General features: G+C 39.7%; 1 protein-coding gene across 4 annotated transcripts in view; it reads left to right on the forward strand.

Annotated features, from left to right (window-relative positions):
* Window positions 1-27,219, forward strand: part of SYNE1 (spectrin repeat containing nuclear envelope protein 1) — a 465,933-nt gene that overhangs the window by 401,349 nt on the left and 37,365 nt on the right. For 2 of the 4 annotated variants that reach the window (XM_058663996.1, XM_058663829.1), the window contains 3 exons: window positions 5,138-5,296; window positions 10,725-10,891; window positions 24,022-24,184. In XM_058663996.1, the coding sequence (XP_058519979.1) occupies window positions 5,138-5,296; window positions 10,725-10,891; window positions 24,022-24,184 (489 nt within the window). Of the gene's footprint in view, window positions 1-5,137; window positions 5,297-10,724; window positions 10,892-15,145; window positions 15,346-24,021; window positions 24,185-27,219 lie in introns of those variants that run through there. The other 2 variants (XM_058663891.1, XM_058663941.1) reach the window with 1 other exon arrangement.

The following is a 27,219-nucleotide window of genomic DNA, read 5'->3' on the forward strand; positions in this document are numbered from 1 at the left end:
TGGTATTGATCAGAAGATAGGCTGTGAGGAGATCAGTGCTTTGAATTTGTGGGTAGAGTGGGAAATAAAAATGAGGAAGCAAATTCATCTATAGTGTTTCTGGAAACTTCTTATGCTGGAGAGTCTTATGAAATGAAACTAAAGCATATTACTTCATATTACTTCAGTTAAATTCTATTATTTAAATTAGTGAAAATTTAATCCCAATTTTGACCAAGGCACCAGAACAAGGCTATGAAAAGGAATGTAAATTAGTGACTAGTTTCTGAGTTGGTTGTTTCCTGTTAGCTTCTGTCAAGTATGCAACCACAAAAGGAAATGAGCTTACTCCTAAGACTCACAGTTAGAAGTCAAAAAGTCTAGTTAAACATACGTTGTCCTTGTGAGAGAGCAACTAATCTGTTCCGATTCCAACTGAAGGAGTTGGTGAGAAGTCAGGAGTAATTTGGACTACAGACCGGAACGAGGCAGACAGGCTGTAAGTAAACACCACCAGGCAGAGTGAATGTGTATAAGATACTCCCCCAAATGGTTGACTGTGCTTATGTACAGCCATGGGTCTTCCTTGTTTTTATTCTTTTGTTAGGTTATAGATTCGTGGGTGATTCTGGCTGAAACATAGATATATTTCATCGCTTTGTTGCACATTGTATCTTTTACAATATCATGATAAAAGTATTTAAAGTTAGAAAAGGATTTATTTCCTTTTATCGCTCTAGAGGAAACGCAATGTGTCTGTACTCTTCACAAAATGACAGGTTACTGAGTTGATAAACTGTTTAAAAAGGATGTTTAAATTTACATATCATACAACTTAAATGTGAGATTTAGAAGCCACAAAAGAAAAAAAAAGATGCTGCCCCCCTGTAGAATTCACATTTTTGAGAAGTTTTTGACTTGGACTGTAACCATCCTAAGTCTTACTCTAGCATTTCCATGGTACAGGATAAAAGAAAGAATTTAGGAATGTCTGGGAGAAAGCACAAACTAAGCTGATGCTCTGTGGCCACATGTTGTAGCTGTAAGACTAGCAGCAGTGTGTTGTAGTCGAGCTTTGTAAGGTCTCTCTCTTACATGGTTGTTTCGTTTGCATTGCTTTTTCAACACTCCATGTTCTGGCATGTAAGACAGTGTTTGGCACATACTAGACGTCATTTCAAACACTAAATATCTGCATAGTGAATTTTAAGACTAGTACAAGATTAACTGTCAAATGAAGAGAATAGACTTAGAGTTGATACATGACTTGACCTGGTCACATCTCTAGGAATTGATAAGACTGTTTTTGAATCTCAGTTACTTCTCTGTGTTTGATCATAAGATTCTTCTGCAGTTCTGCAGGTTCCATCTCAAGTTACCTGTGCACAAATGCCTAAGCACTGTCCAGCTTCCACTGCACACTTCTCCAAGTAACAGATACAGGTTTTCTGTTGTGTGGCCATCATCCCTGTAGATACTGGTGAGAGAAGACTAAGAATTTTTGTTTGGTTCATGGCCAAATTTAGGGGAAGCTACTCACAGTGGAAGTACTAAAAGGGAAGCTGTGTACACACCTGTTCATCTTCAAACTGAGTGATTAGAGTTTCTAACTTTTTCTAAGAAAGCAGTTACCAAATATGAAAATATGCCTTCAGCTTCTGTCAGTTGAGTGAGAAATTCATCCATCAGAATTCTGATGCTGATGTTTCAAGAATGAAAGGGGTAAAATGGATGTGCACGAGAAAATCCTAAATCTTAGAGGAGTTCCAACAGAAAATCTGAATATGTTCTTCTGTTGACGTTGGAGAGGAAAGGGATGTTTGATGGATCGCGCTCTTCTGCTATGTGCTCAGAATGTTTCTAGTCGAGCTAAACTAAAAACTTAAAACCTGTCATGATATCAGTGTAAGAAGGATTTTTTCTCTTGTTTTATGCTTCATTTAACAATGATAGCTTATTCAGTTACCCTATAATCTTCAATGTTTCTGATAAGATCTTGGCTGCTTTTGACATCACTGACAGCCAGTGTCTAATGTATTTATGTTCTCTGTGCTTGAAAATGTTACTGTCCGCAGTCGTGTGGGTTCCACAACTGATCCCATTGTGTCACACACTTCCTCTAGCTTCCCTCAATTTGTCTCCAAAACTTGTTAACCTATTTTCTTCTTCCCTCAATTTGTCTCTAAAACTTGTTAACCTGTTTTCCTAGCTTGTCTCATTCATCTTGGTATCCACTCCAAGTGACTCCACTGTCCTTTGTTTGAAATTTACTATTCAAAAATTAAAAAGTAAGATTAGTAAGCAGAACTATATCTACGATACGCTAAGGATTGAGTAAATACTTAATGCATCATCAGTTTGGGGAACATCAGAAATATTTATTTTAAAAGATTGTAATTAAATCACAAAGCAATGGATTTCTGATGTTGACGTTTTAAAAACTGTGGTGAGTTATTGGGTTTACTGTCTAGGCAGCTCACTGTACCTAAAGCTGGCTTTGGGATAGGTATTACGAGCTAGTGATACAGTTCTGTTTTCTTGGATGAAGAATCACAAATATTTGGAGTCATGTGAGACCTTAAATCTTACCTGTGTGATCGTTGCTAGAATGCAGCGTGGCACCATAAAAGTATTTTCATTTTCATCATTAAAAGAAAATAAATTTAAAATACATCAAAAGTAAATGAATCAATAAAGGAGTATGTATATTAGAAGAAAGCTGAAATTGTTAACAATTTTAGACTCCCAAGGGAATATCATGTATCATATAATTCTTCCACTATCTCTGTTTTTAATTTTTTTCATAATAAATGTTGAGGGGAGAGAAAATCAATAGGGATTTAATACAAAGAGATCAGTAGTGTTTTTCTACCACTGTCAACAGGACTACATAGAAAATCAGCGGGAGCCTTTTAACCCACTGAAATCATATTATGTTCTTCTATTATGTGGATTCACTCATGAATAAACAGTTCTTAGTAACTCAAGAAGTAGAATTCAAAAACAAGGATTATATTGAAGCAAGAGACCTTTAGAATTCTGGAAAAAATCATTTTTTACCTAAAGGTAACAAAACAATTCTATCAAATCTACAGTATTTAAGAAACTTGAATAATAACGAGAATTATTAATAATAAAAAGCCAAGTTGTAAATATGGACAAAAGATTTGACTAGTTTTTCAAAAAGAAGATGGGCAAATGGCAAAGATATAGTGAAAATATTCTCAGCATCATTAGCCATTAGGAGAACACAAATCAAAAGCACTTCACACCCACTAGGACTGTCAAAAAGACAGATAAATAACAAGTGCTGATAAGGCTATGGAGAAATTGGAACCCTCTTGCTGATGGGAATATAAAACTAACACAACCACTTTAGAAAATCTGTAGTGCTACCATGTAACTCGTGATTCTACTGCTAAGTATGTCCCTAAGAGATGAAAACGCACAAACACTTGTACATGGTTATTCATTACAGTATCCTTCAGAGTTGAAAGTGAAAACAACCCAAATGTTCAATGGATGAACTGATAGGTGAAATGTGGTATATCCACACCATGAAATATATTCAGCAATAAGAACAAATATAATCTTGTTACATGTTAGGAGTGAACAATTTGAATGTTAACTGAAAGAAGCCAGTCATTGAGAATCAGATTTTATTATTGTATTTATATAAAGTGTCCAGAATAAGTTAATTTATCGTAGTTGTAAGCAGATTCTGGATAAGAGGTGAGTGGAGAGAAAAAAAGAGTGTGGGTTCAGATAGCCAGGGGTATGTTAGAGGGAGGGAGGGTTTCTTGTGGAAATGTTACACAATTGATTATGGTAAGGGTTGCACAACTCTGTTAGTATACTAAACTCACTTGTATACCTTTTAGAATAATGTTTAAAGTTTAATACATTTAAACTGACTAGCATGTAATGGTGCTACATGGCATAGAGTGCAATGCATACATACAACTCATCTATGTAGCATAAAATGCTTAGCATTTGCATTTCCTTTTTTCTTATTGGGAGATAGCAGATAATGTGGAGTTTGTAAATCTCTTCTAGTTCTTAATTCAGAATATAATGTGTGTATACATGCACAGTGTGTGCATACATGCCATAATCAGCTCACTCCTGTGCCACCCTAGAACTTGATGTTGTACCTGTGTCCTGTACCCGTTATCCAACCTTCCCCACCCTCCCTCTAGTAATCACTATTCTAAGTGAGAGATAACAAATGGTACTCATCTCCCATGTCGAATTTCACTTAACATAATGACCTGCATTCTGTTTTGTTGGAAATGTCATTAATTACTCATTTTTTAAGGCTGGATAATATTCCATTTACATTTTCTTCATCCACTCATTCACGGATAGACACGGGGTTTATGCTGTATCTAGGCTGTTGCCTGTCGGAGTGAACATATGTCCTTGGTGTGCTGGCTTCATTTCCTTTAATCTCTTTCAAAAGTGGAATTGCTGGATTCCCTGGTAGCTGGTGGTGACAGTTACACAATTCTATTCATACGCTAAGAGCCAGTGAATTTTGTAGTTTGAGCAGTTGAACTATATATAGTAGACATAATTAAAATTGTTCTGCCAAAAAAGGGAGGAATGGATGCAGTAATAAATGAAGATTAAAAGGGCAGGAAATTGGAGTTGTAGCATGTACCTCGAGGTGCTTTCGGGCTGCCTGGGAGACACACTTTGCAGATACTTGGGTCTCAGTAAATCCCTCCATCTGTGTTCCTTCTCATCTTCCCTTCCCTCCCTTCTCTATTTACACATTTTATTATCTTTCCTCTCTTTTTTGTTATTTCTTTCCTCTTATGTTTTTCTTCCTTAGCTCCCCTTCCTTTCTTTCCCCATTCTGTCCAATTCCCCCAACATTTACTTTTTTTTTTTTAAAGCACAGCCATTAGTTTTGCATCAAATCTAATACAAAACAATGCCTAAAGCTAGATGATCATGTGTGTGACTCTTCAGGAAAGATTACAAGTCAAGGATTCAAGTCATCTGCTTTCATTTGTTAGCAAATTCTATATTTCTCGAAACAGTTGCTTAAAGAGATGCTAGTCATGTTTGTCCAGCCAGCATAATTTATTTGCAGTTTTTTAGAGTTACCGTTTCATTATCCTTTTGTGTATTCTCACATTTTACACTTTAGGTCTCCTTGCGGCGACAGCAAGTAAGTGAAAGACTGAACGAATGGGTAGTCTTCAGTGAGAAGAACAAGGAGCTTTGTGAATGGTTGACTCAGATGGAAAGCAAAGTTTCTCAGAATGGAGACATTCTCATTGAAGACATGATCCAGAAACTCAGGAAGGTATGAGTGCCACTCATGGTTTCTCTCTTGTTTGCAGAAAGTGCAGGTGTTACTCAGCAGCCCTGGGAGATGGGTCCCAGTGTTGCAAGGAATTTGATGCGAAAGACTGCAGCAACCTCATTTCTGGTCTCACACAAAAGTAAAATTTTCATACAAACACTTTCAGTGTGCAAAGCAAGATTTATGTAACAGAATGAAAACAAAAAAGTCTCTTGCATAGTGACAGGAGAGGGCTCCAAGGGAGGAACGACCCCTAGAAGCTCAGGAGTCCACACTCACTGGCCAGCATCGGCCAGGGAACTGTCCCATTCCACCACGTTGGAAAAGGGAAGCAGCCATGATCGATCGTGTGCAAGGGTTCTTAAGCAGTGATCATGCAACTAACTAAGAGACCACTGGCACATGATGTGGATTATTGAATCAACCAGGCTAACATCAGTGCACAGTACAAATGATCCAATCTACTGTAGTGGCATGGAGCATAGATGCCCGGTTTAAGTGTCATACACTTTATCCCATCAGTAAGAGTCCCATCCCACCTGGTAGTGAACAACAGAAGCAGGCAAACAGGTCCTCCAAAATCCATTTATGGAATACAATTTGGGTCAATCGGCTTATTCCCTGATCTGTAAAAGAAAATCAAGATCTCATCCTGGAAGGAGATGCGATCTTGCGATAAGCACTCTCTCTCTCCTTTCGGGATATTCCAAGAGCCCAGGGTTATGGTAAGGTCAGGTTATGGACAAGTCCCAGAACTGTTTCAGAAGACCTAGCCTTACTGTCATCACTCTTACACTCTGTTGTCTGGGCTGTCACATTCTGCACTGGATTTGAGTTACCTAGCCTGAGCAGGGTAACAGGTTCTGTCAGGACAATCAGCAAGGGACTTGACCATGAAAACCAGAATAGATTTTTCTGAAGCAGGTCCTGGTCTGGCATAAGTTTCTGGATGGCTCCCTGTCTACCGGGCCTCCTAGGTGGTGGCTGATATGGATCCAGTGTCACTTCTCAGATACCTTGACAACTATGGGCATCTTCATGATAGTGGTGAAGGGTTCCTCCCACCAGGTCTCCAGGCTGGGTGAGTGATGCCACAGGATCCAAACCAGATCTCCCGGATCAAACAGCAACTGTCCACTGTTCTTAGGCTGTGGGCTTGAGGAACCGAATCCTCAGACCAATGGATGGGCCTGGGGAGACAGGGGGCTCCACCTCACAGCCCAGTTGCTAGTTTTATGTTAAAACCAGAAGCCTAGAGGGACTCCTCTTTCCATAGGAGGCAAAAATAGGGGGAGAACAAGATTTTCTATTCCAAAAAGCAACCTTTCCAGGGACCAGAGACCCTAACTGCCAATTAGCCCTTCTACACCTCATACCAGGAGCCCTGCAAATGCCAGACATCTGTGGGTGCTCAAGTCCCTTACATGAAATAATGTAGTATTTGCTTGTAACCTGCATAATTATCCCATGTACTTAAACCATCTGCAGATTACTTACAATTCCAAATTCAGTATAAATATTTTGTCAATAGATGTTACACTGTATTATTTAGGAAATCACCAGGCACAATTTCTCCCCACAATTTTTGTGTGATGGTTTCCATCTGCATGCATTTCATTATGTATACTGACATGCTCTCAGCCCATATTATAATTGTCTTCAAGAATCATGAATATTGTAACAAGTGAAAAGTGAAACTTACTTATCTAAATATTTTCCATTTGTGTCAGTCATCCTTTTCAAGTTTCAGGTTGCCTTTGGTAGCATTTCTCAAGAGCTTGAAGAACTTCACATTTGTACAAAACAAGCCCGCTAGTGGCACATTATCCTAGTTTAATTTCATTTGAAAATGTCTAGCTTTGCTGGGTATTGAACTTGAGGTATTTTTTTTTCTTTTAGACTTTCTAAGATATTGTTTTATTATACCTTGGCCTATAATGTCTGACAAGAAAACCACAATCATATTTTTCTGTAGATAATGCGACATTTTCTCTAGATACTTATTAAATGTTTCCTTTCTTTCACCCAGCAATTTCATTATAAGGCAGGTGGGCATTTTTTGTTTGTTTTAGTTTATCCTGTTCTTCTAATATACTATTTTGTGAATCTATTAATTTGGTCAAATTTCAGGAGTCTTTCACCATTTTATGGATATATTTTTAAAGATTTTATTAGTATTGGAAAGCCGGATATACAGAGAGGAGGAGAGGCAGAGAGGAAGATCTTCCATCCGATGATTCACTCCCCAAGTGAGCCACAACGGGCCGGTGCGCGCCGATCCGAAGCCGGGAACCAGGAACCTCTTCCAGGTCTCCCACGCGGGTGCAGGGTCCCAAAGCTTTGGGCCGTCCTAGACTGCTTTCCCAGGCCACAAGCAGGAAGCTGGATGAGAAGTGGAGCTGCCGGGATTAGAGGGATTAGAACCGGCGCCCATATGGGATCCCGGGGCTTTCAAGGGTAGGACTTTAGCTGCAGGCCACGCCGCCGGGCCCTGGGTATGTTTTAAGGAGTACATTTTTTGCTTGTCATTCAGAGATTTCCTGAACACAAACAGTGGGTGTTTGATGTTGCGTAGGATGTCCCCGAGGCTCTATGCATTTTGTTAAAATCTGCTCCTGTTACTCAGACTTCGTATCTTTAAAATTTTTCTCCAACTTCTTTTCCTATGACTTCTGTCATCTCCATTCCTCTTTTTATCCCATTCCATGATAGGTATTATTTTAGATACTGTAATTTCCATTTTAAAATTTTATTTTTGGGTACATGTTATACTACCTGTATTTTTTTAATTAAAATTTGTGCTTCTTTCAAGAATTTTCACAATAATTTGTAATGAATGATCCTAATAATTGCTTTTTTGTATTTATTTCAAATTCTGCCATGTAGTTCTTCCTGGGAATGAGATTTTTCAGTTGTCTTTTGCTTCTGTAATTGATGGCATTTTCTGGTTTCTTTCATTATATATTTGGAATGTCATTGCGAACTTGACTTTTATCCCATCAACAGTTTGTAAAACTAAAAAAAAAATATTCTTATGACAAGTTAAACTGATAACTTTTTTCTATAGGAAATATTCCTGATACAGGTTAAATCGATGCTTTTGATACAAGAATGACGGTTTTGCTGATAATTTTGGCTTCATATTGTTTTCAAGTCATGTATATTTGAATAAATTGGTCTTCTACTCACTTGTTCCCAGAAAATTTTTGATCTATATAGATGTGATCAAATTTATTGGCATATGTAATATTTTTTACTGTTTCTGTGTTTTTTTCCACATTGGTTGTGAGCAGTTAATCATTTTAGTGTTTTTGAGTTTGTTTTTCGTTATCACTTGTCACCGCATGATGTACAATATACTTGTGTATTTATTGAATCTTTGTCTAGAATGGAGCGCCACTGGGCTTAGAGATACACTGAGACAGTGACCTTTGTTGGTCTGGTTTAGTGCTGTCTGCCCTGAACCCACGGCAGTGCCTAGTGTTTTTTTTCATAAATGCTCAGTGTAAACAGTAAATGAATTATAGCTTCATTACTCCTGAAAAACTAAGCTGTTATTAGGAAAAATTATCTTCATCCCTAAACACAAACAGCTCCTCATTGTAGATTCTTGACAGTGCAAACTCTTGCAGGCAGCAATGGTAGTTCAAGTAATAAGGCTTCCACTACATAGTGGGAGATACAAACCAAGTTCCCATCTCTGACTTCAGTCTTAGCCTACCCTGGCTCCTGTGGGCATTGGAGGAATGGCAGTTTTTTCATTCTTTCTCTTCTCTCACTCTCTTCCTTATTCTTTTTCTTTCTCACCCTTTCCTTACTTCTCTCTGCCTGTGAAGTAAAGTATCATAAAATTACATTTTAAGGGATGCAGTTTTTAAAAGCTCCTTGAGATTTTTCCTTATGGTCTGTCTCAGGTAAAACAACTGGTTAACAAAGTCTTAGTAATGCGAGCAGCATGGGGAAAAACCAGATTAAACAGAGATGACACTGTCTGGTTAGCATTAGCACATGAAACAACTTAAAAGGGTATATATATTTACTATACATATTAATGCTTATAAATGTCTTTGAAAGAAGTATTTCTCAATAAAATGATCTCAAATGAATGATACAGTATTATAATAGTTAATAACTGAATCTGGCCCTTTTATCTGGTAATCCCAGTGTGTTAAAATAACACAAATAAAGTAAGCAGAGATTTGGGACACTGAAAAACTGGAAAGAGAGAAAATTCCTTACTAGATAAATGGGGAAAGAAGTCCTGTTACAACACCAACTTTAGAGCAAAAGATTAACATATCACACTCTTACAATACCTACTATGTTTTGGAGAAGCTATTTGTTGTCAAGCAGGAGTTTAAGGCAAAAATGGAAAGGTTGGTTGTAACAGTCGGATGCTGACACTGTGATAAGAGTGAGTTGGTCATGGGGGGAGGGGCAGTTATCTCTTCACCACCAGTCTCATCATTCTACTTGAAATTTGTGTCTTGCAAAGAATATTTGAAAGGAATTAGCACAGCAACCAAGATTTGAGGGGCTGCGTTTTGAGCCTGTACCTGCAGCACCGGCACCTGTTGTGGATGCTGGTTCGTGTCCTGGCTGTTCCCGTTCTTTGCTAACAGCCTGGGAAAGCAGAGGAGAATGGCCCAGGTGCTTGGGCTTCTGAATCCATGTGTGCAACCTGGAGGAAGCTCCCGCCTCTTGATCTGCTTAGTACCAGCTGTTTCTCCCCTCTGGGGAGTGAACCAACTGATGGAAGATTCTATCTGAAACTCTGCCTTTCAAATTAAAATAATCTTTAAAAATTGTTTTAAAATATGAGGCCCAGTGGTTCTCTAAAATGAATGGCAATTATTTGTGGGAACTGATTCATCCATACAAAATGTCACCATTGGATAGAAGATATCATTTTCAAATGAAGGAACTGTTTAAAAATGTTTTGCGTAAATAACCAAACAAACCCTTGTGTACGCTTATGGGTGTCAGTTTTAATATGTGCATGTATGAGTGCACAGACTGTTTTTGTTGTGTAAGTTTGCATCTTGTAAGCTTCCTGGCACATATTTGTATGAAGATTGGCACCAAAGATAGCATCAGTTTAGTGATTAGTGCAATAAGGAATAGTATGCCAGTGTTAAATCATTCAGGCTTTGTCTTTTGAAGCTGTGCACATACTTTAATTTTTTTCAGTGTTCTTTTTAAGCAAATACAAAATACCCCTCCTTTCAAGAGCATTCTCTCTGCACACATACTGAAAATAATAGGTACTGCTAATTATTGTGCACGTGGATGGCTGCTCACACGGTGTTCCTCATGCCTAAACTATTCCCAAGCAGTAGAAAACTGTAATTATTATGTTTCCAGTAGAGCCAGGTGAATGCATTAAGAATATGCTTTCTGACCTCTCTGATTACTATTTATTATACAGGATTATCAAGAGGAAATTGCTGTTGCCCAAGAGAACAAAATACAGCTCCAGCTAATGGGAGAACGCCTTGCTAAAGCCAGCCACGAAAGCAAAGCATCCGAGATTGAATACAAACTGGGGAAGGTCAACGACCGGTGGCAGCATCTCCTGGATCTCATTGCGGCCAGGTAAAGAGGACCCGACTCAACAGCACACGTGTGCACAGAATTTTAATCCTTTTCATTGCAGCTGATGAAAATCCAAGGAATCACTCCTTTTCTGCTTCCTCTCACCATTTTGAACCAGGTTCAGATTTTTTTCTATAAATGACACCTGCCATAACTTTAAAATTCTACTATTTGTTTTTTATGGGCCTAATGTGATTTGAATGTAGCTGGAAGAGTCATTTCCGAACAAATTATATTGCCAAGGGAAAATCCTTTTTTTTGTAGGTATTCAGGATTCTCAGATTCGTATCAGAAGAATGGGAAGCTGGTAATCAATATTTGTCTATGGTGTTTTTGTCTTCATAACAAAGTAAAGTACCAGATTAAGGCTAATTTTTGCCACTCCACATAGATGCAAAATAAACTCCTGTGTTGGTGCCACTGACTGCTTAACTAGATCATAGCTGTCAGTACTTCCCATCTAAGGAATACATCAAGCTTCATTTCTGTTGAGGAAGGGTATTGTGAGTGAGTGGGATAAAAACCAAAAACAAACATACATGAGGGGTTTTATTAGAGCTTTGAACATCTGGTGATTGATTGATGCACCATGTTATTTGATATAAAAAAAGAGGCAATGGCTCTCAGATACTTGATTTTAGATGAACCGCGATTCGTGTTGGAGTAAAGGCTTTATAAGCTCAGGCAGCGTTATCCTGTGTGCTAACTGGATATGCTAACTGGATACCATGATAACCAGACAGCACCTGAATGTACTATGGGCTCAATAAATACATTAGTGGATGGATGAATGAATGAAAACTTGCAGTAGTGGAATGCATGCTTTCCATGGCATTTGGGAAAGCTGGAATATTACAAAGGATCCTGAGACTCAGTCATTTGGGGACCATGCAGGCACACACTTGTTATGCCCATGTGCCTTTCCTCAACTGCATTGTATAAAGCCAGACATACAGAGTGTCAATTGAATATCATTTTCCCAACAAAACTACTTGCAGACGTGATGGTTCTATATGATGATTTTGAGAGCATTTGACAGACATTGTCATTTGTATAAAAAAATCATCCAAAATAAAAGGTCTCACTCAAAATGTTCAGCATATAATTTAGCAATAATGACACTTAAGTGGAAAACATGTTTATCAGGTTTTTAAATGAGGAACAATCGCACTGCTAAAGCTCAGGCTTACAGCATAAGCTGGCAGAAGCTGGCACTGGGGACTAGTTCTGTCAAGTTAAACCACAGAACCACCTGGAGAGTGCATAATCTGGGAGTGGGAGTGGCCTGGAAGGGCCCAATAGTGGGCTCCTCCCTCTTAGGTTACCACCCCCCACAGGAAGGTACCAAAACTAGGACAGGGGCTGGGGTTGCTAGACAGAGACACCCAACAACATCCGTGAAGGCTGGACAGTTGAGCTGGTTAGATGGAACAAGGTTTGACATGTATGAGAGCAGAAGCGGATGTGGGACAGACTGGACTAGTCTGCCACACATACTGGCAAACCAGGGTAGGGGGTGGGCCTGGTGGGGATTATTGTGCCTCTCTCCGACTAGGCTGCAGCTCCCAAGGCTTTATGTGAGGGCCAAGTATGTGCTGGGCAGAACCAGGCTGGACTGCAAACACCCATTGGTTTCAGTGGAAGACAGGGCTGGAAACAGAACCAATCCAGCAACTGTAACCACCAGCTCATTGGGGCAATGGACTGTGCTGGGCCCTGTGCTTGCTAGTACATGCAAGAATCTGGTCTGGGAACACCTCAGACAAAGTTTCTTTGGGGATCCCCCCAATCAAGCTTCCAGACTCAGAACCCTAACCAACAAAAGACAGAGGACAGAACAAGTCAATCAACCACCTCAGCTATATGTTGGCAGTGAAAAACTGGGCAAACGGAGACTCTATGATGGACTATGTCAATCAGTGGAGTCTCCAACGACCTCATCATGCTTGGAATGGTGAGAGTGGCAGCGATTCATAACTGGTGAACTATCAAAACCACTTGAGCAAGACCCTCGGAGCATGCCCCACGTCTGGGATCTGGGATGGGTGGGAGACTGGGTAGGGCTTCTCCCTTAAAATCCCCTTTTATATCAGATAAATTCAGGAAACAATACGGAACTAATTGTCTTGCGCATCTTCCTGTAGCGCTTGAACCTTTTTACCCTAATTATGTCAAGATTGTAAAAAAAAAAAATTAATTAATTAATTAAAAAAATAAGTTTACCAACTTGTGAGATCTGCAGCATAAAAAAAATAAAAGCTCAGGCTTGTTGGGCACTTCCTCTACTCATAGGTGTCTTCTGACCTCTAGGCCCCAAGGCCCTTGGAGGGGTCTCCTTAATGTGTCTGCTGTACTGCAATGGAGGCTCAGGCTTGCCCACGTGGCTTCGTGACCACAACACTGACTGTCTTGCCAGTGAGTCTGTGACCTTGTCCTTGTCAGAGACAAAGCAGTTAGGTAGAACTAAGTTACGTTATTAAATGTGGCAGCCTCGTTTCCCAGTGCTTTGTTTGTAAAGGACTTCCAATGTGACAAGGACTGTGATAGAGGCTTGGGATGCCTTGGAAGAGTGCTTGGTGGGAATAAAAAAAAAAAAAAATTAGGATAATCGTTATCCAGCTGTTCTGGCAAATAAAGAGATGACAGAACCCCGCACCTGAGCTGAAATCACTCAACAGTGTAGAGATTTGGAGACCTTAGGATCCCAACGCAATGCTTAGCTTCACTTCCCAGTCACCAAAATGACACTAAAATCTTGTTTCAGGAGGAGAAATGGAAGCTTTTTGTGGTATACCTTTTAGGGAAACTACCCACTTGGTCAACACCGTGGGATTTTTTTTCCAGATTCTGACTCATAGATGGACATGTATTTCCATGTAATCTGGTTAAACTAAGTGCTATTCTTTCCAGGGTTTGAGTCCCTCGATAACGCGAATAGTTTGGATTTAGTGGATGAAAGATTTTTTTTTCTCATATTAAACTTAATGCAATTTAGTTGCTAACCTAACCTGACGTATGCGCAGTCAATAGCCAGCATTTTGTGAAAGTCTGGTACTTTTTCCTTAGGGTAATGTTGGTATTTAATATTTGTTTTGGACTTAGGGTGAAGATTTTCTGATGTTATTTAGTTTGTTTTCTAGAAAGATAACATTAATAATCTTGAGTCAGTTATGTATCATAAGATATGCAAATATTTCTACCTGTGTTAAAACTCAGAATACATAATCATTCCTGGTGAGGGAGGGCATTTTTGTATACATGCACTGTATCTGATTCAACATTTTCAAGCGACATTGACCATTGATTTGCCTTGGAAGGGAATGCCACGTTGGAGTCACAGTTGCCTCTTGGCTCCTCCCCTGAGACACTCAACTGTCACATTGGCTTTCTTCCCCTTGTTTATCAGTGTTTCCTTAGTGCGCAAACTGGTTGAACATTTCCCAGCATTCCCCACACCTGTTCCGCCTGCTGAGATATTTAGTTTCCATTATTTAATCCACTTCATGACTCTTCCTCCTTCCAACTTTTGTTTACACTGATTCATTAAAGCAGAAGTTAATCTGCTATGTGCCTTTCAATAGCTTTTATATGCTTAGACTCTTGACATTCCCAAAAGAAAACCAAAGTTACCTACATCTGCTAAACATACAGATGGATTCCTTTGAATCATCATCTTAAAATGAACGTATTATCTTGTCACCTTTAAGCATTTAAAAGCCAATTTTGAATAAATGAAGATGAAAACAGTATTCACTTGTTTTTGTACTCAGTGTATTCAAAAGTCACAAACCAAATACTTTCCCATGAAATATCTTCTTCTCCCCAGTTCCCCCCCAAAAGAAACAAAAAATCTTTAAAACTCCTACTTATACCAGTGAGCTGGCATACTGTGCCGAGGAGGAAGAGAAGTAGCTGCTTTGCTGCTGTGGTCTTCTGCACTTGGGGAGGTTTTGTGTGCCGTTTTGCACTGGGAGACCTGTCTGGTTTAGATGGCCTTCTCACTGCAGCAAATAGAAAAGCACTGTTTGCAGCTAACTTTATTTTGGATATCCTTTCTTTAGACCTGGAGCCTCCTCCGCCTCCCCCCCTTCCTCCTCGCAGATTACGCTGAGCCTTTTTCCCCCTTCTTACCCTCGTGGCCTACATTCCAGGAGATCAAGCCTGGCACATGTTAATGAATGTAGGTTTTATTTAGTAACATGACCACTTGTCACTGCCCAGTGTCATATTATCAGACAGAGCCTACAACATTTGTCTGGCATGAGCATTTCCATACTTCTGCACGCAGACACGGGGTGACTTGCCTCTCCACGCAGGATTTAGCTTTTTTGTGCTACAGAAACTTTGACAAGTGAAAGCTTCATGGTGGTAGCAGAGAACCTGCGTGCCTTGAGGATGGCAGAGGACAGCGAAGTGGATACAGATCTCCCAGACTGTAACTGCGATGTCACCAGGCAGGCATCTCCTTGAGTGTCTTCCACTGAACATAGCTTTCGCGTTACGTGGGGTTTATAGAATGAATGCTGGAAGCTTTAACCCAGGATCGCTTTGGCTGACATTAATTGAAGTTGGTTGGTGTTGGGAGGTTGCTGGCATGGATTGCTAAGAATTGTTTTCTTGTCCCTTTACTGGGCAAGCAGGACTGTATGAAAAGGTTAACTAACTTATTTTTATTTGGTTTTGAGTTGTTTCTGGGCCATGTGTCATATGACAAGAAAGGTTTCATTAAAGAAGTGAGGACACGGGAAAGGCATTCAGAAATAGAAGCCAGTTAGAGTCCATCACACACTATTTAGAGGACAAGCTTCTGATAAAACTCAGATTCAGCCTTAGTTGGTTGACAGCCTTGTGGCTGAAAGATAGAACTTCATTAAGTAAAAATCATATTTCAGGGGCCTGGAAGATTTTACATTATGAGAAATCTGCATTTGCTTGTCTTAGTAAATTTTTATCTCTAACTAAAGCATATGAAATACATAAATATATAAACTTATGTCAAATAGTGATTACATCATACAAATTTCTAGGCTATAATTTCTGTTATACCAATGTTATTATAGGAACTTTTGTTTTCAACTTTTAAAGATGTTTTTCTTATATCACCTACAAGTAAATTCTCATAGATGGAAAGCAATTGTTTAATTTTGGTTAGAACTTAACTTTGGTTTGGAATTTGGATTTTGTTAGTGGTTATATATAGGTAGTGTTGAATTAGTTTAGAGGGAATTAATGATTTAAATTTGCAGACCTACATATAAATATATGCTTGTATATGTGTGTATTGGCACACATATGTATTTGTATCCAAATACACACACCGGTATGACATGTTAAGAAGTTAGAAAAGTGAATTTACTAGAATCCTTTCCAACAAAGGTCAGTGGCCATGATCCACGTCCAATTATTCGAGGAGAACCATAAACTGCAAGGGCTTGCAGGTTTATAAGGCTTGCTAAATTTATGCAGACCTATGACAGCCGCAAGGAGCTATTTTAAACTATACGGTGAATGCCACCAATACCAATCCTGCTCAGAGTTCATACAATAAATGAATAAATAAATGAAAATATGGTGACATTCTAACCAAAACTGGTAAAGAAATAGAGGAAGAAGTGTGGAATAGTCTTCATTAAATGAGAATGAGCCTTGTCTGACAGGTACTAAGTTCAGTAAGACACAGAGTGTGAATGGGCCTTTCTTGTTGGCTTCACGCAGCTCAGGTCTGCTTCCTGTGCGTCTCCCCTCCCCCTCTTTTCCTCTCTCACCTCCCTCCCCCACTGACACATACACACTACTATTTTTGGTCAAATATACTTTTTTTTTTTTAATTTGGAGAGAGGAACTACTTAAATGTTCACTCTGTGAGCCTGACAAAATTCACACACAAGTTTAAAAGAGGAACTTTATCCTCGATGGACTGTATGATCAAGCATTTCCATGTCACGATGGCCTTGACATTCCGCACACTTAATCACTCTAAATTGAAATTCACTCACTATTGTCTGATATTGCTATTTCTGTCATTTATTTTGCTAGTGTAGATGGTCCAGTGGAATTGTGTTTACTCACAATTCTTTGTATTTTGGGTGCTTGGATCATATTTTGACTTAGGAATCAAAAAATGGATTTTAGTAATTGACAAACCATTTGCAAGTGAATACATTGCAAACAAATATATATGTTATGTCATTCTAAAAAGTTAGAATGTTAATTAGTCAAACAGTTATCTTAGAATCTTAAGCATTTTAAGTACTCTATAATTTTGTTTAAGGTGCTGAGCTTAGCATGGCCAGATGGGAAAATCCAAATTTGAATGTCACAGTTGCAGGTGTCTCAGAAATTTACCATGAAGGAGACTGACTTGTGTATAAATGTTACCAGAAATTTCGTGTAAGGGTAGGGAGGGGCAAGAACTCCAGCCTCTAGTCAGAGCCTAATGAAATTGTGATGCTACTGAAAGAGCCCCAGCTGTAGCATGATGGGCACTGTGATCCCAGCCAAGTCACCTGCAGGAAGTTGGTGAAGCAAGGGCTGTCACTGAGAGGACTTTCAGATTGCAGGGATAAGAGGAGGATGGACAGCTTAGAACTGTGTATGATTGTTCAATCCTGCCCCAGTGGTCTTGCTGATTATATACTATCCTTTCTTTCTGGGGCACAGGGACAGGATGGCTAGGCCTATGCTAAATGCCAAGGTTGCCAGTACCCCAGTTTCGCATCAGTAGCCATTGTACAACTGAGTATTGCCAATTGATACTCAGGTGATTTTTGTCATATGTGAGAAAAATATAAGTTGGATAAATATGTAGAAGTCCTTGTAAATATTTTTTTCAGGCTAATTCCTTGAAGTACCCAGAGCACAGGTTATAATTTATGCTCATAAAATTAACTAGAGAAGTCTTGCCTTGATTATACTTACAAGTCATGATAAATACTACAACAAAGTTTCATTCCTTGTCAATGGGTTATATTTTAGAATATTAGCATGATATTTATAATATGTTTTTAATTCATATAAGGAGAATCGATTTTGTGTTTGATGTAGACAATTTTGAATACATGATTAAACATCCTGTCCTCCCTTCTTCCATTTATTTCCTTTTAATTTTTGCAACAACCTGCTTTCAATTTATGCTCATGATCTCAATCTTCCACTAAATAAAGAGCTCAACAAGTAGAAAAAAGACCACTGTTCTAAAGAAGTAAAGGGCTGTAAAGATTAATCGTATCTCAAGATTCCAGTCTTATGTATAACATTACATTTTTTATACTGAATGTTATACCTGCCTCAAATCAGAAAAAAGCATGACGCTTGTCTTTTGGGTCTGGCTTGTTTCATTAAGCATCATCATCTCCCACTGCAGCGATTTTGTTCCAAAAGTCAGGATTTCATTCTTTTTATGGCTGAGTAGTATTCCATTGTGTGTGTGTGTGTGTGTGTGTGTGTGTGTGTGTGTGTGTGTGTGTGTGAGAGAGAGAGAGAGAGAGAGAGAAAGAAAGTAAGAGAGAGAGAGAGAGAAAGATGGATAACTGGGTAGATTCCACATCTTAGCTGTTGTGAATTAATCTGCTGTAAACAGAGATTGGGGATTAGATATCTTTATCCTTATACTGATTTTATTTCCAATGTAAATTCCCAGGAATGGGATAACTAAATATACGACAGATCAATTTCTAGATTTATTGAGGGATCTCCACATTTTTTTCCTTCAAGCTTTTCCATTAGTTTACAATTCCAACATGTATTAAGATGACTTTTTCTCCACATCCTTGGCTACATTTGCTATTTTTTGATTTTTGGATGATAGCTGTTCTCATTGGGGTGAGATGAAGCTTCGTAGCAACTTTTATCTGCATTTCCCCCACGGCTAGTGATGCCAGTGTTTTTCCATGTGTCTGTTGGCCATTTGAATTTCAACCTTTGAACGACATCTATTTGTGCCCTTTGTCTTTTTCTTACCTATTACTTCTTTGGCTATTGAGTTTCTTGAGCTCCTTGTATATTTTGGATATTCATTCTTTATCAGATGCATGGTTTTCCAATGTTTTCTCCTGTTATGCCAGTTGTCTCTTGCCACTTTTCTTTTCAGTGCAAATGCACCTTACCTTGATATAATCTCATGTGATTCTTGTTGGTGATTTTATCTGAGACAACTTTATCTATGCTTGAGACTTGCAGTGTTTTTCTTTATTTTTGGTTTTTTTTTTTCTCTCATAGTTTGCTGGCTGCTGGTCTTAGATTTAGATCTCTGATCCACTGTGAGTTGCTTTTTGTATGGAGTATAATGTATAAGCCAAAATCTGAAGTTATAATCTTGAGTTCTTTCACAAATTCAAAATATTGTCCCAACATAGCTACTAGTATATTACTAATTTGAATATTGCTGTTGTTGTTAACACTAGCTGACCACGATAGCGAAAATCTTTCTAAAAACATGTGTATGACAGTACTATGAGGAAACAAACACAGAAAAAGAAGTTGTGTTGTCATGAGACCAACATTTTCATCAGAAAGAAATAGTGATTTATTGAAGCTATGCTATACAAGATGCTATCAGGTTTAAGGAACTAACACTAAATCAGAATGTTCAAAGTACACTATGAATGCTGTGGCTCCTGCAGAAGAGGCTGGGACCCAAATGCATTTCAGCCAAGTTGACACCTGTAGTTTGACAACACCCTCAGGGGATTCTATAAGAATACCAGCTTGAGAATCTGTTCTTTCAGGCCAGAATGGGGTGATGGGGTTTTAATGAGGCAGAGAAGCAGCCTTTGTTGGAGTGCCAACTCAAGGCCTGGTTATTGGGCTTCCGTTGCAGCTTCCAGCTGTGCCCATAATGTAAGGCAAAACGATGGTTTAAGTATTTCAGTTTGTGCCATGCCTGCCGGAGAACTGGGTGAAACCCCTGGCTACAGCCTGCCTAGTCCCAGCTGTTACAAACATTTGGAAATTGAAGCAGATAGAAGTTCTCTTTCTCTACTTCGCCCTGCCTTTCAAGTAGATATAAATATTTAAATTTTGAAAAAAAAATAATGCTTGAATGTTGATAGGCTTGAGAAATACCTGGTAATTCTGAGTGTAAGTTGTCGGTCTTTGAGAACATTCTATTTTAGGTCTCTGCCTTTAAATATGTTACATTCATTGAGGTTTAAAGTTGTACTACTCTTGAAGTTTGTTGAAGAAGATACCTATTCAGTTGGGCCAAATTTCACCTGAGAGATTGAAGTGTTTTACCTTTCTGTGTCTCACTTGTATTCAAAGCAAGTCCATATTTCCTAAACTAAATGTCAGGATTTGTGCTCTAGAAAGTCTAACTGAATTTCAAGCAAGACCAGTATAAGAAATGATTGGTGAGAGGTTTATTATCAATATAGCGCTTTTGGCAGGGAGTAATTGTTAGTTATTTAAAAAGATTGGCAGAGTTCTAGTTCATACAATATTACGATATTATTATGCGCAGCTAATTTCCACAACCTGGTTCTTTACCGTGAGTTGAAATTACCAGACGCAACGAGGTATTTTAGGAGGTTTATTCCAGCGGGGCAGGAACAGGGTAGAGGTGGTGAAGATCAGGAAAGAAGGGGAGAGAAGAGAGAGAGGGAGAGACTAGAGAGACCAGAGAGGGAGCTGCACCTGGGGGGGCCTTTTTGTCTGCCAGGTGTAGGGGGTGGGAATTGGGTGGGATTGTGGCCAGGCCCCCAGGGGATTGGTGCCTGCAGGTGAATGCCTAGGGATGATTGGCGAGTGGGCGGGGTTGGGGAAGGGGCTAGAAGATGGGGTGGGATTCTCAGGTGGAATGCCAGGTTACATCTGATTGGTGGACGGCTGGGCCAGCGCGAACTTCATGACCTGTGAGGAAGAAGAAATGGCGCCGGGTCCAGGGCAAGATATCCGAATAACTCCTTACAGTAATCTTTGAACAGTTAGCCATAGTATACTTTCACAAGAAGTCTTCAAAAATGAGTTTTTCGCTAGAAATTCTAAATAGTAGAGAAATACTACCGATGTCCTTTCCAAGCTTCTGCCCACACCCTGCTCACATGAGGAATTTTTTTTCAAAGCTAGCTTGTCTACATACCCCTGACTTTTTTACAATCTTGACATAATTAGGGTAAAAAGGTTCAAGCACTACAGGAAGATGCGCAAGACAATTAGTTCCGTATTGTTTCCTTAATATATCTGATATAAAAGGGGATTTTAAGGGAGAAGCCCTACCCAGTCTCCCACCCATCCCAGATCCCAGACGTGGGGCATGCTCCGAGGGTCTTGCTCAAGTGGTTTTGATAGTTCACCAGTTATGAATCGCTGCCACTCTCACTATTCCAAGCATGATGAGGTCGTTGGAGACTCCACTGATTGACATAGTCCATCATAAGTCTCCGTTTGCCCAATTTTTCACTGCCAACATATAGCTGAGGTGGTTGATTGACTTGTTCTGTCCTCTGTCTTTTGTTGGTTAGGGTTCTGAGTCTGGAAGCTTGATTGGGGGGATCCCCAAAGAAACTTTGTCTGAGGTGTTCCCAGACCAGATTCTTGTATGTACTAGCAAGCACAGGGCCCAGCACAGTCCATTGCCCCAATGAGCTGGTGGTTACAGTTGCTGGATTGGTTCTGTTTCCAGCCCTGTCTTCCACTAGAACCAATGGGTGTTTGCAGTCCAGCCTGGTTCTGCCCAGCACATACTTGGCCCTCACATAAAGCCTTGGGAGCTGCAGCCTAGTCGGAGAGAGGCACAATAATCCCCACCAGGCCCGCCCCCTACCCTGGTTTGCCAGTATGTGTGGCAGACTAGTCCAGTCTGTCCCACATCCGCTTCTGCTCTCATACATGTCAATGGGTATTAAACCTTGTTCCATCTAACCAGCTCAACTGTCCAGCCTTCACGGATGTTGTTGGGTGTCTCTGTCTAGCCACCCCAGCCTCTGTCCCAGTTTTGGTACCTTCCTGTGGGGGGTGGTAACCCAAGAGGGAGGAGCCCACTACTTCCCTCCCAGGCCACTCCTACTCCCTGACTTTGTGCCCTTGACCCTGCCACCTCTTCATCATCATTTCAGTATCTACACATCAATCATCACTCTGTTTTATTCCCTCTGGCTTCCTTCACATGAGTGTCTGGTTCTTTGTATACAAACACTGTAACACTATTCTAAATTACATTCAGCAAAACAAAGTCCATGTTTCCTAGAAATAAAATCAAGCTAGAAATTTCATGCTGTCTTCATTCACTTTGACTATATGCTGGTTCACTCTACTAATGGTGGGAGCCAAGAACTCAATCCTGGTCTCCTACAGGGGTGATAACAGCTGTACATTAGCAATAAACTGGAAGTGGATGTTAAGCTGGTACTCTAATTGGAGCACTTCTGATGAGATGCATGAGTCCAAGTGCTGTCTTAACACTGGGACAAGCACTTGCTCCCCTTCTCCCTACTCCTACTCCTCTACTTGAATGCCTAATCGTTTTATTCCATAACCTTTGAAAATAGACCTCATTCAGTTTCATATTGACCATGCTTAAGCTGATGTCATAGATTCCTTCCTTCTGGATCACATAGCCACTGTTTCCGATATTTCTACCTGGCCCCTACGACTCCTCGTGAACTTGCTCCTCTTCCTATACATTCTGAAGGCATTTTCCACTGTATTGCCTTACAGAATAGTGTGTAGTTTTTAACTGCTTCTGTCTTGCATCATGCCTATTCATGAGTTTAGCCATTCCATCCTGACCTCTGTGCCCATGGGTTCCCTAGTGTAGACATTTGTTAAAAATGTTGGGATGCTTCTTCATTCCTGAACTGGCTTCTCAAATGTCCATATTTTCAAAATCACATAAACAAAACCAGAATTGAGCTCAGCATCTCTCTGCTAGTAGGTCTTGGCATACTTTCACTCTCTTTGAAACAGCATAGAGATGCATTACCATGCCCGTAGAGGACCTTAATTATCTCAGACCACCTCCTATCTCACAGCTCAGTCCTTTCTCCGGTTCTGTTCTCTGTCCTACAGCTCTGACCTCGCTGGCAGCATCACTTTAGTTGCCATCAAATGTGTGGTTTTCCTTTGTTCCTTAGACCATATGTGCTTTGCCTCTCGAGAGCTCAAGTTACCTCTTCATTTCTCTTTCATCAAAGTGTAAGATCCTTAATGTCAATGATGAGCCATTAATATCACTGTGCTTCCATCAACTAGCAGCCTGTATACCTAACACCATGAACATTTGTAGAAACAATAAAGGGATGAATGAAGTTGTACAGAGTATGGCCAAAGTTGATGTCTGCCTGCTTGTAAACCAGATGCTTGGTTCACTGTATTATATTTTGCTGTTTCCATGTCTGGATCTTCCATCAGATTATACAGTTCTTAAGGGGAAAAAAAAAAACTAGGCCTTTTTTTGTAGTTGCCTCCTAGCATCTTACACTTAAGATTTTGTATGTGAATATTAGATGGATGATAGTGTCAAAGTGTTTCTGCATCCTGGAAGAGATGTGGAATGGAGATTTAAAAGTGTTCCATTTAGAGTACTGTGCCACACCTGGCTCTGATGTGGACAACTGGGTAGCTGCAGACCATGTATCTACCCATTGTTCATAATCCAGTGGGCCCTCAGGTGCTGTAAGTGTGGCCTGTCATTGGTGAGATTCAAGCTGCTCTGTGTGCACGTGGTTTCTCATTTACACTTTATCTTAACTGTGTTTTCTTCTGTCACAAGTGTGCTGGTGTGTAATCTTTTGGAACTTAAATTTTATTTGATTGTTATCAAAATGGTAGCTATGTAATCCACTCTGGCAGAACTGTTACAATTTTATCTAATATGTATCCCTCAAAATATTTTGGGGGACAGCACTAAGGTTTCTCCAGCCTTTTATTTTTTTTGCAGCTGTGTTGAATAATAATTTCCAATTATGATTGTTTCTCATATACTGGGAACTCCGTGTAAAATTTATTTAAATTTCACAAGAACACTTATACTCTACAAAAATCCCCATTTTATAAATAATAAAACAGAGACAGGAACATTGCACCACTTGAACAAAGTTGCACAGCCAGTAGGTGGCTGGGCCAGGATCACCCAGGGCAACATGGATGGAGCCTCTGCCTGACCCTGGATGTCTTGCCCTCTCTACCCTCAGGGTGAAGAAGCTGAAGGAGACCCTGGTTGCTGTGCAGCAGCTCGATAAGAACATGGGGAGCCTGAGAGCTTGGCTTGCTCACATCGAGTCCGAGCTTGCCAAACCCATAATCTACGATTCCTGTAACTCAGAAGAAATACAGAAGAAGCTTAATGAGCAGCAGGTATAACTTAGAACCACCAATCTTCCCTTAGTAACACAGGGAATATCTGCTGTTTTCCTGCCTGGGATGCCAAGCTGGCAAGAAGATGATGATTTGGAGTGAAAGATCAGGAGGAAGTTAGAGAGAACTAGAGAGGAAGGAAAGTTATATGGAGGCAGGCTGGTGCTGCCCTAAGGTTACGTGTCATTGGTATATCAATAAGCCATTCCCTGGTGATAGAACAGCTGAGTTTCCATAAATGGCTTAAAGCAGGTGACAGAAGATCATACACCTGGAAAGGAGTCCCTTTTGTCTGTGTAGAAACACTGCAAGGCTTACTTAGCATTTTTAGAGTTTAATCTATTTTTGTTTTTCAAAGAGGACCACATGGCCTGCAGACCATGTAGCAGTTTCTTGATCATGTATGTAGCAGAGTCATCATTGAGCATGATGTTAAGCCCAACAAAGCAAAAGGGGATGGCTCTCAAGCAGGCACACAGAACAAGTTTCCACTTCCCATTCATTCTGTTTATTCTCCAAGAATGTCAGATTTCCGATTCCCACAGTAAACAACATGAGTTCCCAGGACAAGTATCATTGCCCCTGTAGATGGACTTCAATAAGTCCTTCCCAACTTTAGTTCCTTCCACTATATTTAGGCCATGATGGCCAAATCGCTTAACTTCAAAACGCTACAAAATGTGCCTATTCAAGTTACTTAATGCACTTTAAAATTCTGTAAAGTGGTTTATGTATGATTTGACTTTAAATTCTAAGTAATCCAGTGCGAATAGACATCAAAATCTGGCTGTATGCTTTGGGTATTATATTTAAATTAATTGCACTGTTTTTAAACATTGTTAGAGTATTTTTCAGTTTTCATGATGGTAAAAATTATAAAGTAGAAAAAAATTATGTGATGCACGATGATGTTGATTGAACCATTGGAGTCATGGTTGACTTCCAATTCCCCAAATTCTTCTGGAAAAAATTGGAATTAGGTGTCTGCTAAGTAAAATTAAAACACAAATGGTACATATTGTGGTTTAGCAAATGTTTTAAAGTTAAGGCAATATCTGGTTAAATATGGTAAATTTACACTATGTATTCATTATCCCTCTTGCAACTAGTACTCCAATGAAATAATAGAAAAATGGCAATTAAACAAAGTCAAAATCCATCATGGCAAATGGAAGAGACTATGAGAAAAAGTCAAGATAATTTTGTTTTTGTTTTTAAATTTGTTCTGGAAAGGCGTACTTACAGAGATTAGGAGAGACAAAGATCACTCGTCTTCTGTTCACTCCCCAAGTGGCCAACACCAGCGAGAACTGAACTAATCTGAGCTGCTTCTGGGTCTCTAACACGGAAATAGAATCTTGCTTTCCCAAGCTATAAGCAGGCTACTGGATTGGAAGTGGAGCAGTTTGGACACAAACTGGTGCCTCTACAGGGTGCTAGCACTTGCAGGTAGTCAATAGAATTTTGGAAGACAGCAAGTATACCGTTGAATAGTGATGACAACAGCAGAATGGAAGGTGTGGAAAGTATATTTGTGCTGCAGAGTTCCCAGAGTACTGGAGAGCAGAGAGCAGGTGCAGCTGAGAACAGAAACACTGTCAAACTTTCAAGTAGAAGATTTTAAAATGTGCTCATGATGTGAACAAAGAGTGGTCAGTCTAGGTGACCCATCCTAAGCCCAGATAGCCAGGCTACTCTTCTATACTGGGAGCAGACCACACAATTCCTCTATAGAAAAGGCAGGGTGGAGGGACCTTGGCAACCACTGAGTGTAGAGCCATGGAATTAAAACTGAAGAAGCAAACTGTAAGTCTTTATACTAAATGGTGTACTCCTGGCACCCTGTCCCAGCAATACCGCCACAGTGTCAGGTGTCAGGATTATACCACAGCAGAGAGACAGAAGTGATGCTCCCTGGAGCAACTGGCCAGACAAGGTAGCCATGTCTAAGAGAATTCAACACCAAGCTGTTCTCCAGCCTTACTCTCCCATCAGAGAGCCTCCTGCATGGCATGCTCTAAGTGGAGCATCCAGTGTGGCATCCAGTGCCTAATTCATGTTTAAATATATATAGAAGAGAAAAACAAGCAAATAGCCATGCCCCCCAGAGATGAGAGATTGCGTTCATGAAGGAATTGCATGGCTTATTATTATTATGTTTTTGAAGTTATATTCAGAATTGATACTATCTTCCACAAAACAAATCTAAAGCATAAATCTGTGAAAACAGAAAGGAAAAATAATAAGATCAAAGGAAGAGAACAGGAATTTCCAAACACAAATTATTGCAAACACTCAAAAATAATTTTAAAAAATCACGAGAAATAAATGATCAAAGTGACAACTTTAAAAAAAATCCCTAATGAGAAACATACATTTCCAAAATCAAAAAGGCCCGACCAACGCCCAGAAAAACTGGGAAAACGATCCTCGGTCACCCCATTGTAAATTTCCCAGACATGCGGAATTTAAAGATCTTTGAGATTTCCAGAATGAATGAAATCTCACTTCTCCCCCAAACAGCCTTCAACAAATAGAAAATTATTTAAAGCGTATGACTTTATAAACCTTTCATTAGCACAGTGGTACAAAACTGTTCATGGGTAATAGAATTTCTGAAAGGATAGGATGGGGGCTGATGTAGGGCCTCATCATAGCCGTGTAGGTCCCTTCTGAGAGGGCCTGAGCTCAATTTCAGCTCTGCTAGTGACCCCTGGCTCTTGCTATGCACCCCTGGAAAGTAGCAGTGGCTTTCACATAGCTGATTCTTCGTCATCTCTGACTGTCTCTCTCTCTTGCTTTCTGCCCCCTCCGTCTGCCTCTATATCTAGCATAGAATATAATAAAAAGATAAGTTAATTTTAGTGCAATACATTTTTGAAATCCACGTCCATGAGAATCTTCTAAAACTTTGTAACAATGCCTCTAATGGAAACAATATGCATGGATTTCATGTTTTCTACACCAAAACAAATGTATCTGTTCAAAAAGATTTATTTGAAAGGTGGAAGAGACAGAGAAATCATCCACTTGTT

The sequence above is a fragment of the Ochotona princeps genome, chromosome 1, assembly GCF_030435755.1.
Source record: "Ochotona princeps isolate mOchPri1 chromosome 1, mOchPri1.hap1, whole genome shotgun sequence".
Taxonomy (NCBI): Eukaryota; Metazoa; Chordata; class Mammalia; order Lagomorpha; family Ochotonidae; genus Ochotona; species Ochotona princeps.